The sequence below is a fragment of the Syngnathus scovelli genome, chromosome 20 (assembly GCF_024217435.2).
Source record: "Syngnathus scovelli strain Florida chromosome 20, RoL_Ssco_1.2, whole genome shotgun sequence".
In the NCBI taxonomy this organism is placed as follows: domain Eukaryota; kingdom Metazoa; phylum Chordata; class Actinopteri; order Syngnathiformes; family Syngnathidae; genus Syngnathus; species Syngnathus scovelli.
Genome location: NC_090866.1, coordinates 9,587,245 through 9,599,358, shown reverse-complemented (window position 1 = coordinate 9,599,358; position 12,114 = coordinate 9,587,245). Strand labels below are relative to the sequence as shown.

At 44.2% G+C, this 12,114-nt stretch overlaps 1 protein-coding gene across 3 annotated transcripts; it reads left to right on the top strand.

Annotated features, from left to right (window-relative positions):
* Positions 1–649: 649 nt before the first annotated feature.
* LOC125990300 (single-minded homolog 1-like) lies at positions 650–9,177 on the top strand. 3 transcript variants are annotated; one of them, XM_049757298.2, is made up of 12 exons: positions 650–1,054; positions 1,730–2,169; positions 2,841–2,923; positions 3,012–3,101; positions 3,203–3,311; positions 3,747–3,832; positions 4,093–4,292; positions 4,453–4,559; positions 4,659–4,806; positions 6,699–6,855; positions 6,935–7,319; positions 7,658–9,177. In XM_049757298.2, the coding sequence occupies exons 2-12, from the start codon at positions 1,995–1,997 to the stop codon at positions 8,383–8,385; spliced, it is 2,268 nt and encodes a 755-aa protein (XP_049613255.1). In that variant the 5' UTR covers positions 650–1,054; positions 1,730–1,994; the 3' UTR covers positions 8,386–9,177. The 3 variants fall into 3 exon arrangements, with proteins under 3 accessions (XP_049613255.1, XP_049613253.1, XP_049613256.1); XM_049757296.2 differs by having other exon boundaries at positions 652–1,054; positions 6,932–7,319; XM_049757299.1 differs by lacking the exons at positions 650–1,054; positions 1,730–2,169; positions 2,841–2,923 and having other exon boundaries at positions 3,024–3,101; positions 3,207–3,311; positions 6,932–7,319.
* Positions 9,178–12,114: the final 2,937 nt, after the last annotated feature.

The window sequence follows — 12,114 nt, the reverse complement described above, 5'->3', positions numbered from 1 at the left end:
ATATAGTTCTAATTTTTGAAAGGTTTCTTGTTAGAGTTGTCCCAAAGTTACAACATTATGACAGAATGGGAGGCAGTTTCAGGGACACATGCAAAACGTTCATATAATAATAAAAATAAAAAAATAGAATATTCAGAATGACTTCTTTTATCAAATTGTAGTGAATAAAATCAAATATTTCATTGCGATAGTATCATTGAACTATTTATTACACACTGTCATTATAGCAGAGCTGTATTGTTATAAAACAAAGAAAGGATTTTGAGAGACTTACTGTATAGCACGTAAGGGATAATAATAATAATAATAATAATAATAATAATAACAATAATAATAACTTGCTGTTTTCTACTCAACTTTGCATTTATATGCATTGCCATAATCTTTAATTCCTCTAATTCCCCATTTTTTGAGAACATTACTATGTCACAAAAATACAAGGCTGACAAAATGCTGGCTGTATTTCTTTTTGCATCAAGACTAATTTGCATACTAATGAATAGGAATAACACCATTAAATTGGGCAAAAAAAAATCCTGCGCACTTGATTGAAAGGACCTTACTTTTATGTTTCCTTTAATAATTAAATATTCAATTGTTTAATAATCCCCCAAGCAGACTTAACACACGCATACCTTTTTATTTGATGTCAGCTAATGACAAAAACGCAACAAAATTGTCAGCTCAAGCTCACTTGTGTGTTGTGACACGGCCACAAGTGGCGTGCACGCGCATGGCAGATTTAAAACCACGCCCACAATGGGATTTACCCAATCGGGTAGGAGGTTTAGGGGGATCGTGGCCAATGGGAAAGAAGGGGAGGCGTGTCCCGAGCTGCTCCTGAGAGGCGCAGTGAGGAAGCGGAGGCGAGGAGGCTTGTCAGGGGCACGAATGCCACTCGTTGCGCGCGCCTGTAATTTGGGAAGGTGTATGCAGCGCACGGCCGCGTGTTCGCCTTTCCAGGTGGAACTCCGGGAGGAGCTGAGAAAGGGGAACCAAACTGGGACGACTCGGCCGAGCCGGTTCAGGACAGGTGAAATTCCCAGCAGGCGAGGTAAGATCGATTCGCATGACTGATGTCAAGCAATTAAGTTTCTGCCTCCACAGCGAATACAATAGCAGTGTTATTTTAAATAAGATTATTTGATCAAATTATTATTATTCAAAAAAGACGTGCAAGGGACTTTTCAAAACGCATGTGCATAGCCGATGTTTTTTAAAATTTATACAATGTAGGGGATTATTTAGGACACGCGATTAAATTATCATGTTTACAGCCATAATATTAGTTACAGCTGATAAAATAAATTAGGGCGTCTAACACAACTTTCTTTTTTTAAAAAAAAAAAGGAAAAATAAATGCTTTTTTTGTTGCTTATTGCTCAAGAAAAATATAGAAGTGTAAGTTTGTACGTTGCCGTCTATTTTCTGCTACACTAAGTGAATAATTACATTTGTATAATAATAATAATAATAATTTTAGGGGTAGGCCTCCATTTATTTTGGACAATATTTTCCCTTTACTGTGAAGCAATATTTTCTATGAAATGAATTCAAGCAAGAAAGGCACAGGCACATTTTTTGAAATATTAATGGGTATTTATAAAAATGTGCATAAAGTGCTGGTTAATAGTTCTTTATGTTGAATCGTTTCTGAACAGCAGAGATTTTTATTGATGGCTATAAGAGCTTTGATTGATTTATATTTTAAATGAATTTCGTTCTGCAGGTGATGGATTTAAGCCTCCACATCGGACGCAGTCGATCTAAGGAATACCGAGGATATCTAAACACACACACGCTGGATATCTAATATTTCAAGTGAATCTTTCCTTCAAAACTTAAAAAAAATATATATTTATTCACCATGTCGAGGAGGCAAAGCGCGTTGCTGATGTGAGAGGAGCGCATCAGGGGCCGCATATGCAAGCGAGGAGCACCAGCATCATCATCACGATTATCAGCAGCAACAACAGAAACGAACCGGCACCGACATGAAGGAAAAATCGAAAACGGCGGCAAGGACTAGACGGGAAAAGGAGAACAGTGAATTTTATGAGCTGGCTAAAATGTTGCCGCTACCGTCGGCAATTACGTCGCAGTTGGACAAAGCGTCTATCATTCGACTGACCACCAGTTACCTGAAAATGAGGATAGTCTTTCCGCAAGGTGAGCCAACACAACGTGTTCTGCCTATAATATTTTTATCAGCCATATAGTGGGGCTCTATGTTTTTTTTAATAGCGACCAAAAAAACACGCCGACAAAAATGCATAAGCTCGATTTCGCTATAAATCACCAAGAACAATTGCACAAAATCAAATTCACAGCAACATTTCTAAATAGCAACATCCAAGGTTCGTATTTTTATAAAACAAATAATATTTGCCTAATGAGCTCAGTCACTGCAAGTTGAGGACTTGCCTGGTGACATTGATCGAGCTCGCAGCTTTGCAGAAGAAGCAAAGAAAAGACCTCTATCGTCATTTTTTTTTTTCTTTCTTCCTTCGGCAATATAAGCAGCTCTCGGCAGGTTGCGTGACTGCGAGCAAGGCGCAGCTATTACGACGAGGGCCCTGCAGGGCTTGTAATCACCTTAAGCCATATGAGCGCCAGGAAACGCACACGATCGCGGCCGTGCATGCAAGAAACATGCAAAACGATCGCCGCTTTATTTCGCTTTTTTTTTTTAATCGGTTACACGTGAAAAGAGATGCGGTATTTTTATTTAAAAAAACCCGCACACTTGTCATCGTTGCTGCGCATTTGCACGATTGTTCGATTCGTACGATGACGTCATTTATTTCAGTTATTCATTTTTATTATGATTATTATTGCAGGTTTAGGTGACGCGTGGGGTCAAACAAATCGAACGAGACCGTTGGATAATCTTGGACGTGAGCTGGGCTCTCATCTACTACAGGTCCTATCATTTCCTATCCTCACCAGTTATGTTCGTCACGATTATTATGCAAAGCGGTTTCTCACAACTGCTTTTTGTTTATTCGTAGACATTGGATGGCTTCATATTCGTTGTGGCTCCAGATGGGAAAATAATGTACATTTCAGAAACGGCGTCCGTGCATTTGGGACTATCGCAGGTTATTTATTTATTTATTTTAATTAATGTATTAATTTTTTTTCGAATTTATTTATACCAATTTATTAAGTACGTGTTCATGATCGGAGTTGTTCTCCACAGGTAGAGTTGACCGGAAACAGTATTTATGAATATGTGCACCCCGCTGACCACGACGAGATGACAGCTGTACTGACGCCCCATCAGCCCTACCACTCCCATTTTGTACAAGGTTAAAAAAAAAATAATAATAATCACTAATCATTGCATCCGGGACCAAAGCTTTTTCTATTCGGTCTGGGTTTCAAACTCATTATTCTTGTCTATTTGCTATGTCATGAGCGTGTCGAGCGACGCAATCATTGGAACAGACGCGTCAGTGTTAAAGTGACGCATGATTGACGCACTGTGTGCGCAAATGTCGCCAAAGTACACACATGGAAGTATTTAGTTGATTTTCTTTAGCCCCCCCGATTGCTTACCTTAGTAATTTGTGTTCTATTCAATATAGGCTTGAATAATTTGCATTTTGTGTTTCGTATATAACTTTTGCATTTCACAATAGCTAGAAAGTAGCATTTTATTCTTAAGCATTTTAATCCTCCCATTTTATTTATTTGCTACGAATGATAATACACAAAATCAGAAATGATTATTTTCTTTTCAGAATATGAAGTGGAGCGCTCTTTCTTTCTGAGAATGAAATGTGTGTTGGCTAAAAGAAATGCAGGCCTCACCAGTGGTGGATATAAGGTAAATGAATTTATGAAATTGTTCCATACTGTAAAAAAATAAATATAAATTGTGATCACTTCAGATTTTAAAGCAAAAAAAAATAAATTTGGCAAATCAACAAAATATTTAAGATTTCTGCAAGTGCGACAAGTGGAACAAAAGTTTATAGAACTAATTATACCCTTAAATTAAACTATAAAAATAACTGCTTGCTTTGTAGTGCTAACTACTATTTTTGTCATAAATTGTGTGTTCATGTAAAACGTATCCCGTTCCAGGTGATCCACTGCAGTGGCTACCTGAAGATCCGTCAGTACAGCTTGGACATGGCCCCCTTTGAGGGCTGCTACCAGAACGTGGGCCTGGTGGCGGTGGGGCACTCGTTGCCCCCCAGCGCCGTGACCGAGATCAAACTACACAGCAACATGTTTATGTTCAGAGCCAGTTTGGACATGAAGCTCATCTTTCTGGACTCCAGGTGAACGAGCAGATGTTTCCAAATGACCATCATTAGCTTACTTTCCAAATGCCACCTAATAATTACAACCAGGTTTCCCATCTTTTCCAATCACAGTTAAAACATGCAAATACGGCGAGTTTTTTATTTTATCTTTTTAAATCCAAACATTTCTCCGCAGGGTTGCCGAGCTGACGGGTTATGAGCCGCAGGATCTGATTGAGAAAACTCTGTACCATCACGTACACAGCTGTGACATCTTCCACCTCCGCTGCGCGCATCACCTTTGTGAGTACGCCGACACATGCGGACCATTACGCCAGCACAAACACACGCACACAAACACGCTAATCTCTGTCATCTGTGTGATTCTTTAATCTCCCCCAGTGCTGGTAAAGGGCCAAGTCACTACTAAATATTACCGTTTCCTCGCCAAGCACGGCGGATGGGTGTGGGTGCAGAGCTACGCTACCATCGTCCACAATAGCAGGTCATCGAGACCCCACTGCATTGTCAGTGTCAACTACGTCCTCACGTGAGTTATAAACCCTTAAAACTGACGTTTTTGGGGTCCCCTAAAAAGGTGATTATGCCTTTAAAAGGCGGGGCCTGGTGGAGTGTCACGTGACTTTGGCGAAATTGTCACGGTGTGAGCAAAGACAAACTCGCGTCCTCCTGTATGTTATATTATTCTTGCAGCGTTCAATATATCGGCTGAAAAGTGCATCGGCGACGTGTGATGAAGCTGGCGTGAACCGCGGTAGAGCACAGGAACACTACATCAATATCAGGCCTCTATACAAATCTGATTTGACGGGGACTGCTGTGTAAGACGGCAGACTGGATACAGTCCGTAATCCACACCAAACACAAATAAAAACTCAAGAGGTGCAAAGGGAACTAACACTACATGTAGCCTAATTTGTTTGTCTGTGTTGTTGTCACTTACTTACTGCCATGTAGTTATTTATCTAAATCTAAATGTGCACCTGCCTGGTGTACCTGGTGGTTAGACTCAATACAACTTTTATCCCCCTCATGGCACCGTTTGGATAGGCATCACTACAAAATGCATGGGGCTCAAACTTGAACCCTGTGGAACGCCATACAACAGTGAGACAGCTAATTAGGATCTGAACCACTCTAGAACGCGCTAACTAATGCCCACGTGATGCTGCTAATTAGCCAACAGAATACTGTGGTCCACCGTATCACACACTGCAGTCAGATCCAACAAAACAAGTGTAGGGTCATTAAAAACTTGTCACATGGATGACATAGCATTATATTGAAAACTGACTGGAAAAACCTCTATGAAATTATGTTCATTCAGGAAATATTATATATAACATATAGATGATTGCATTTTGAAATAGGCGCTATTTGTTATTTGTTAAATGTTGCCTGAATGAGGCACGTCACTATATAGCCTCTGTTGACAAATCCACCAAAACACTGTGGCAGCAGGGCTCGGGGAAGTTGTTGTTATGAGAGCACAAATCACACACAGACCCTTCGAGACGGCAAGACAAACATCGGGGTTGAACCCCATCAAAAAACCTCTACTGCCGCCATCGATCGGCAGTGTAAAGAAAGCAAAGTCGATCGAACGGGCGACTAGGAATCAATAGCTATCTCCCGGCTAGTACACGTTGGGTTTGCCTCGTTAGGCTGGACACGTCCACGTGTAACGTTTAAGTACATGTAATGCAAGCACGTGCATGACGATTCAGTTCTTCGCCGCGTCTTGAAGAAAACAACACGACTGCGTTACATTTGAGAGAAAAAACAATTACTAACAAGCAGCCAACAATGGCCATTAATAAAACATGTCGGGAGCCACACCGGTGGTGCATTTCAGGCGCGAGGTGGTCTGACATTGACCCCGAGGTGGAATTCGGCTAACACAGCTGAGTTTGCACAATGGCCCGGCATTATTGGCTCAGCCACGAGTCAGCGGGGGCGCAGATAGGATGCAGCGCCGCAACTATACCTTGCAAGAGCAAATAACACTCACTCGCTGGTGGCTATCCAAACACAGCCTTTCTCCTGAGGTGTTGTACATAAAGAATGGGTCATATTTAGAGTCCTATTAAAGAGGCTGGCTACGCGGGGTCAGGGATGGGCCACGGGGTTTAAAATGCCAGCCAGCTGCTATTACATACTGTTGATGTGATAAGTTATAAAAGGCTCGTGTTTGCCGAGCACTTGACACGGGAGCCGTGTCGCTCCCCCTGCACGGAGTTCAGTACCGGGACACCCGGTTTAAATTGTCAAAAGTACAAGCATCAAAGTATCGGCCCTTACTTTGAGGCAATACTGGAAGAATAGCTTTTGAAAATTGTGCCTCACATCATAGGGTCAACCCATGGCGGGTTCTTTGGCTAAATATTAGCTTAGCGCCTATTTTGTGTTGATGTGTAAAAGGGACACGGAATACAAGGGAATGCAGTTGTCCCTGGACCAAATGTGCCCCACCAAGCCGGCCTTTCCTTACACCGACAGTCTGAACGAGGAGAGGAAGAGCACAAAGTCACGTCTGACCCAGTCAAAAGCGAAAGCCAGAGTGTCGCCCTACCCACAGGTAAGACACTTTGATGGAACTAAACAAAGCGAGACAGGCTCGAGAGCACTTCTAATCACATCTTCTGGCTCTGCAGCAGTTCTCAGCTTTCAATCCAGAGCGCTCGGAGTCAGACCAAGACAGCCAATGGGGAGGAAGCCCCCTGACGGAGGCCGCCTCGCCTCAATTGTTGGATTCGGGCGAGGCCGCCGAGGCATCGTGCGCCTACCGGCTCTACCCGGACTCTGGCTCCCTGTGCTATGGCTTGGGTCTTCTGGAAGAGGACCTCGCTCACGCCCAGACCCGTCCTCACCCGGCCACGTGCGATCGGGTCCGATGTCCGAGCGGACGATACTTTTTGGGAGCCCCCCAGTCAGGAAGAGAGGTGTGGTGGGACGCCACCCGCTCCGTGCTGGCCCTCCCGAAAGCATCTGGGGATAACGGCGAGGGCTACGAAATCACGTCCTACCACGCCGCCTTCCACGGTGAGGTGTTAGGGTTGAGGCCGCAACCATCTGTCTCTGCAAATAGCTCGTTGAGCCTGGTAGCTGTTTTCCAAATGTTATTATGGGACATGCTAAGTTGTTTATGCCGTTTCTTGCCAGTGTGTCGATTGCTACCATCTGTTCAAAAATTGCCTCAAATTGGAAGCCAAGTAATTTCACAATGCATGGCCCCAAACCACTGTTGTTTGCCAAGACCTTGTATGATTCCATATGCACATTCAGAGCAGAACGCAATCTTTCCAGTGAAATATATCAAAGGTAAATGCAGGCAGGAACACGGTATACCTTCTAACGAGGTTTTTCTTTGATTGAAATAGGGAGAGGCCACTGGGATGAAGACAGCATCATGAGTTCACCGGATGGCGGGGGGTCCACCAGTGATTCCGGCGAGCGCTATCACGGCGACCAATTCCAGGCCAGTCCCCGAGAACCCAGTAAAATGGAGACCCTAATTCGTGCCACGCAGCAGATGATCAAAGAGGAAGAGAACCGTCTTCAGCAGCAAAAACCGACGCTCGACGTCTCCAAGACTCACAGTCCGTGTTTCAACTCGTCGCTCCCGCATCACTCACAGATCAGCATGCCCAGCGTGGTGTGCCGGGGTCCGGGAGCCCCGAGCATTGAGCTCCCCTCCGAGCGCCTCCACCACCGCGTCAAAGTCCCCGGTCCTCTGGACAATGACGAAAACACAACCAGTCCCGGCTCCCTCTCTCGCCTCAGCAGCCCCAGCTCCGACGTCATCCCCAGGTCCGGACTCCCCCTCACCAAAGACTACATGCAGACGGATCTGTCCCCTCATCAGTCACAACCTCAAGGGAGCCCTCTGCTCTACCCATCCCAGGAGAGGCAACCTCTGGACAGGCAAGCAGCCTACGCATTGACTGGCTATTCCCTGGAACACCTGTACGACCCGGAGAGCCTAAGGAGTTACTCCGGGCTGGCCTGCGGAGGAGTCCAGTACGACGTAGCGGCTCACATGAGGATGCAGGCCGAGCAGATGCAGGGACACAAGGCCACGTCTGTGATTATAACCAACGGGAGCTGACAATATCTGATTCTGATGGGTCTCTAAGCAAGGACGCTCCGAGCTCCAGACAGGTGATCTACATGAAGGAGCGTTTTATTTTCCAAGAATAATGACAAAGCGATGCTGGCAGAGCCAAGAGGCAAAGGCCGCCGCTATTTTTCCACTAGAAGGCAAACGAGTGTTATTCAAACGGCGGCGAATGAATTCCCTTCTTCCTGCAGAGGCGACAAAGGTTCTGGTTAAACATCAAGCCGGTGTTTGCGGGCGAAATGTCTCACGCCCAATTGGCTTCCTTGGTTAATCTGTCTTGGATTTCCATCGGCCGTATGAGAATGTGTCGCTCCGTTGCCCCTTGGCCTCCAGCGCGTAAAGACAGAAATAATGGTTGAGCCAACATGGGAACGGACCGGCACATCCCTGGTGTAAAATATCAACGATTCTTTGTATTTATTTGTCGGTGGGCTGTTTCATGAAGTGCCATTTATTTCACGCTCTTGGTGTTTGACTGACAGCAAGTTGAAGGCTTCTGTTTTGTCCAACTTTTTGTTTATGTAAATCTCTTTGAAAAAAAAAAACACCTTGTTTACATATCAGGATATAAATGTTTTTACCTCATGTAGCATAAGTACAACACGCTTTAAATGCCGCTTCACATGCAATCTGTATGGGGGGAAAAAATACGCTGAATGTTTTCTCTTATTTAATTTATATTGTAAATAGCTCACAATGAATGATGGGAGAAGAAGTGAGGAGATTATTTATTGGTTTGAAAAGCTCATTTGAATCTGAATACAGTTTCAAAACAAACAAGTTGTCTGTGTCGATTTTATTCAACTACTTTTTGCAACCGCGAGCGCGCCATGTCCGATCTAACGAGATTTGACACAAGAAGTGTATCAAATAATATTATAGATACTTTATATTGTCGGCTTTAAAAATTTCCACAATGCAGAAAAAAAATTGAGACTTTTTTTGATTTTTCTCAGTCAATCGGTAAAAAAAGATAATTATGGGGAAAAAAAATGTCTAGTAATAAGACTTTATTTATTTGATTTCCTGTGACGATTAGATGACACGTCTGGCTCCTTTCACTCTCACAGTTTCCATGACATCAAGCGCTTTGATTTGCATAAACATAAGACCGCAAGCGCTGCTCACAACATGTCGGCAAGGAGCAGCCAAACGGAAAGGAAAGCTGACGTCCTCGCGTTGCGTGCCCAGATGATGGATTTTCAATTTCTCTTTTGTGGCTGTGGCTGGATATAGAAAAATATTTACTCTATTATGTACATCCGCTTGTAAGCTCTTGTTTGGGATGTCATTTTAATACAGGAGGAAATTAGTTCCACCAGTTTACTATTTTTATGGTTCTGATATTAAAGGATTAGCCAGGATACCAGACGCCCCCTAGTGGTAAGACATCACCTGCAAGATGTAAAGGTATCAGCAATCATTCAGATGAAAATAAAAAAAGTACTATTTCTCTTTTAGAATATTTACATTTATGTAGCAGAGTTGATTCTTTTCTGTGGGGCGCCAGAATTTAGTTTTGACTGACTTTATTGTTTTTGTTATCGTCATATAGCGCTTGACAACGCAATGAAGTTTTTATATACTGTGAACTCGGTCATTTCAAGGAGGTTTGTTCACAGTAAAAGAAATACGCTGTAAAGTTTAACTCGACACATGCTTTGAAGGACACTGTGACCTCTCGAATTTAAAAAAAAAAAAAATTACAGAAGCTGGCTTTCTTCATGGACAGGTTCTTCCAAAGCAGTAAAAATCACACGTGTTACGCCTGCTCTTCGCATTTCTACCGAAATGTGCGAATTATCTGCGAGTCTGAACCCGGACGCAGTCTGGAGGCAAAACTTGCATCAGTCACGTCTGACACGAGCATGTGAAGCTCTGCCAGATATCACCGCTGCTCCACGAGCGGGATCGCAGATGCTAAAGAACGGCGTAAAATTGTAGCTGTGTGAGGATTGCGCTCGTATTTTGAGCTGATTTGTTGGAATATTACAAAAGCTTTTTTTTTTTTGAGTGATGTGCCCTCCGTGCTTTTACACTTGGCTTCACATGGGGCTAAACGTGGGCCATTTGCCCGGGCCCCTTTTCTTCCCGCGCACCCTCGAGAGCACTCAACTACAAGCCTTCTATTGTAATGCAATAAATGAAGGTACTTCCAGAAACAAAAATATCAGTAGATTGAATCCAAAATTGCTCCTCCGAGGGAGGTATGATACAAAGTACGGAGTCGTTCGCCTTTCGAGAACGATGTGCTTAAAGCAACAATATGGCAGGATGGCGGTTAGCTAGCGTTAGCATTTAAGCTTCAAAGTTATATACAGAAAATTTTTTTTTAAATATATTTCCTCCACACCTTATTAGACAAGTTGGGCCCACAGGTGGCAAGTCTCAATGTCAACTTGATTGATTTCAGGACCGGCGTTGAGGGACGATTGCATATTCATACGTCAATTTAAGCCCGGCGCTCGGTGGGGAGTCGTCCTCAAGTCGCCGCTCGACCGGAAAACGTTTCAATATGTGAGCTTCCGTGAAGCATAAAAATCTGATTATTGATTTTCTTTTTTGCCTTTTCTAGGAGTTTTTGTTTCGTACACAAGTGCATGTTCGGAAAACGAACGAATCAAGCGAACGGGTCTTGAATAAACATTCAATCGGGGGTAGCCGGCGAAAACCTCGGCCACAGGCCTCGCTGCACCCCCGGCCCGTTCAGTTGTTCTGATTGGCTGGAGCGGGATATTGAGGTCATGCGGTCGATCTAATTGGCTGAGCCGGGGAAACCGACCGGGGGTGTTTCTCCAAAGGTTCCTGGGCGCTTGACTTACGACTTTGGAAGTGGGTTGACAGCTCCGAAGTTATTTGTCCATGTCATTTCCGCCTTTAAAGGTTTTCTTCAATTTAATTTGAGATGAACTAATCCTTCACGTGAGGCTATTAAAGACGATACAATACCTTCACACACACACAGACACCCAAAGTGTGAATCTAATGCCCTGCAATCCCTTTGTTCCTGATTTCATGCTTGATTTGGCCCACAGCTTGAGTCTGGCTGCCAAGCAGCGCCGCTCTCTGCTTTCACTCCTTGCCAAAATCAAACACCGGTTGCATCCCGTCGGAAAAAAAAAAAAAAGCTCCGTGTCTCGGGAACTGTTTGTTTGTTTGTTACTATTGTTTGCATCTCACCAGCTTTCTCTCTCTGCAAACATGTCATCAACGTGTGCCGTGAAATGTAAGCACAATAAGCCCACCGGTCACACTTGAGTGGGATAAAAATAGAATATGATTAAATGATTTCCCAGAGCCACGAGAGGAATCCCGCGGCACTGCAACGTCGAGCCTGATAGAAATCTTCTAATAGCTATCACGAGAGGCCTTTGCGTGGAAAATATTCCGATGGCGCCCACGTCGGACTCTCGTTCCTGGTTCCCCTCCGGATCTGCTGGAAATTGTGACAGCTGCGTGATGAGGGCCAAGAGGGAGCGAGCCGGAGACAGACAAGGAGAAAGGAGGAGAGCGTCCCCAGAGAGCCAGGGAGCCGCTGCGACGCAACTCCGGCCGCCGCCTGCATGCCAATGAGGAGATTCCCCTGCAGTGACAGCAGAGGCGGTGTTGGAAGGGGGGTAGGGGGGGTCAGATCAGCAGGAGGGGGCCCGATGCTGACGTTGGACTGCTTTGATTGTGACATCGCTCACAAAGAGCTCAACACTGCGGGCAAATAAT

Excerpts from the sequence above, each read along its gene's own strand:
- LOC125990300 (XM_049757296.2), top strand. The coding sequence starts at position 1,995 with ATGAAGGAAAAATCGAAAACGGCGGCAAGGACTAGACGGGAAAAGGAG. Across the intron at positions 3,312-3,746 it reads CCACTCCCATTTTGTACAAG|AATATGAAGTGGAGCGCTCT; the intron begins GTTAAAAAAAAA and ends TTTTCTTTTCAG. Across the intron at positions 6,856-6,931 it reads GAGTGTCGCCCTACCCACAG|CAGTTCTCAGCTTTCAATCC; the intron begins GTAAGACACTTT and ends CTGGCTCTGCAG.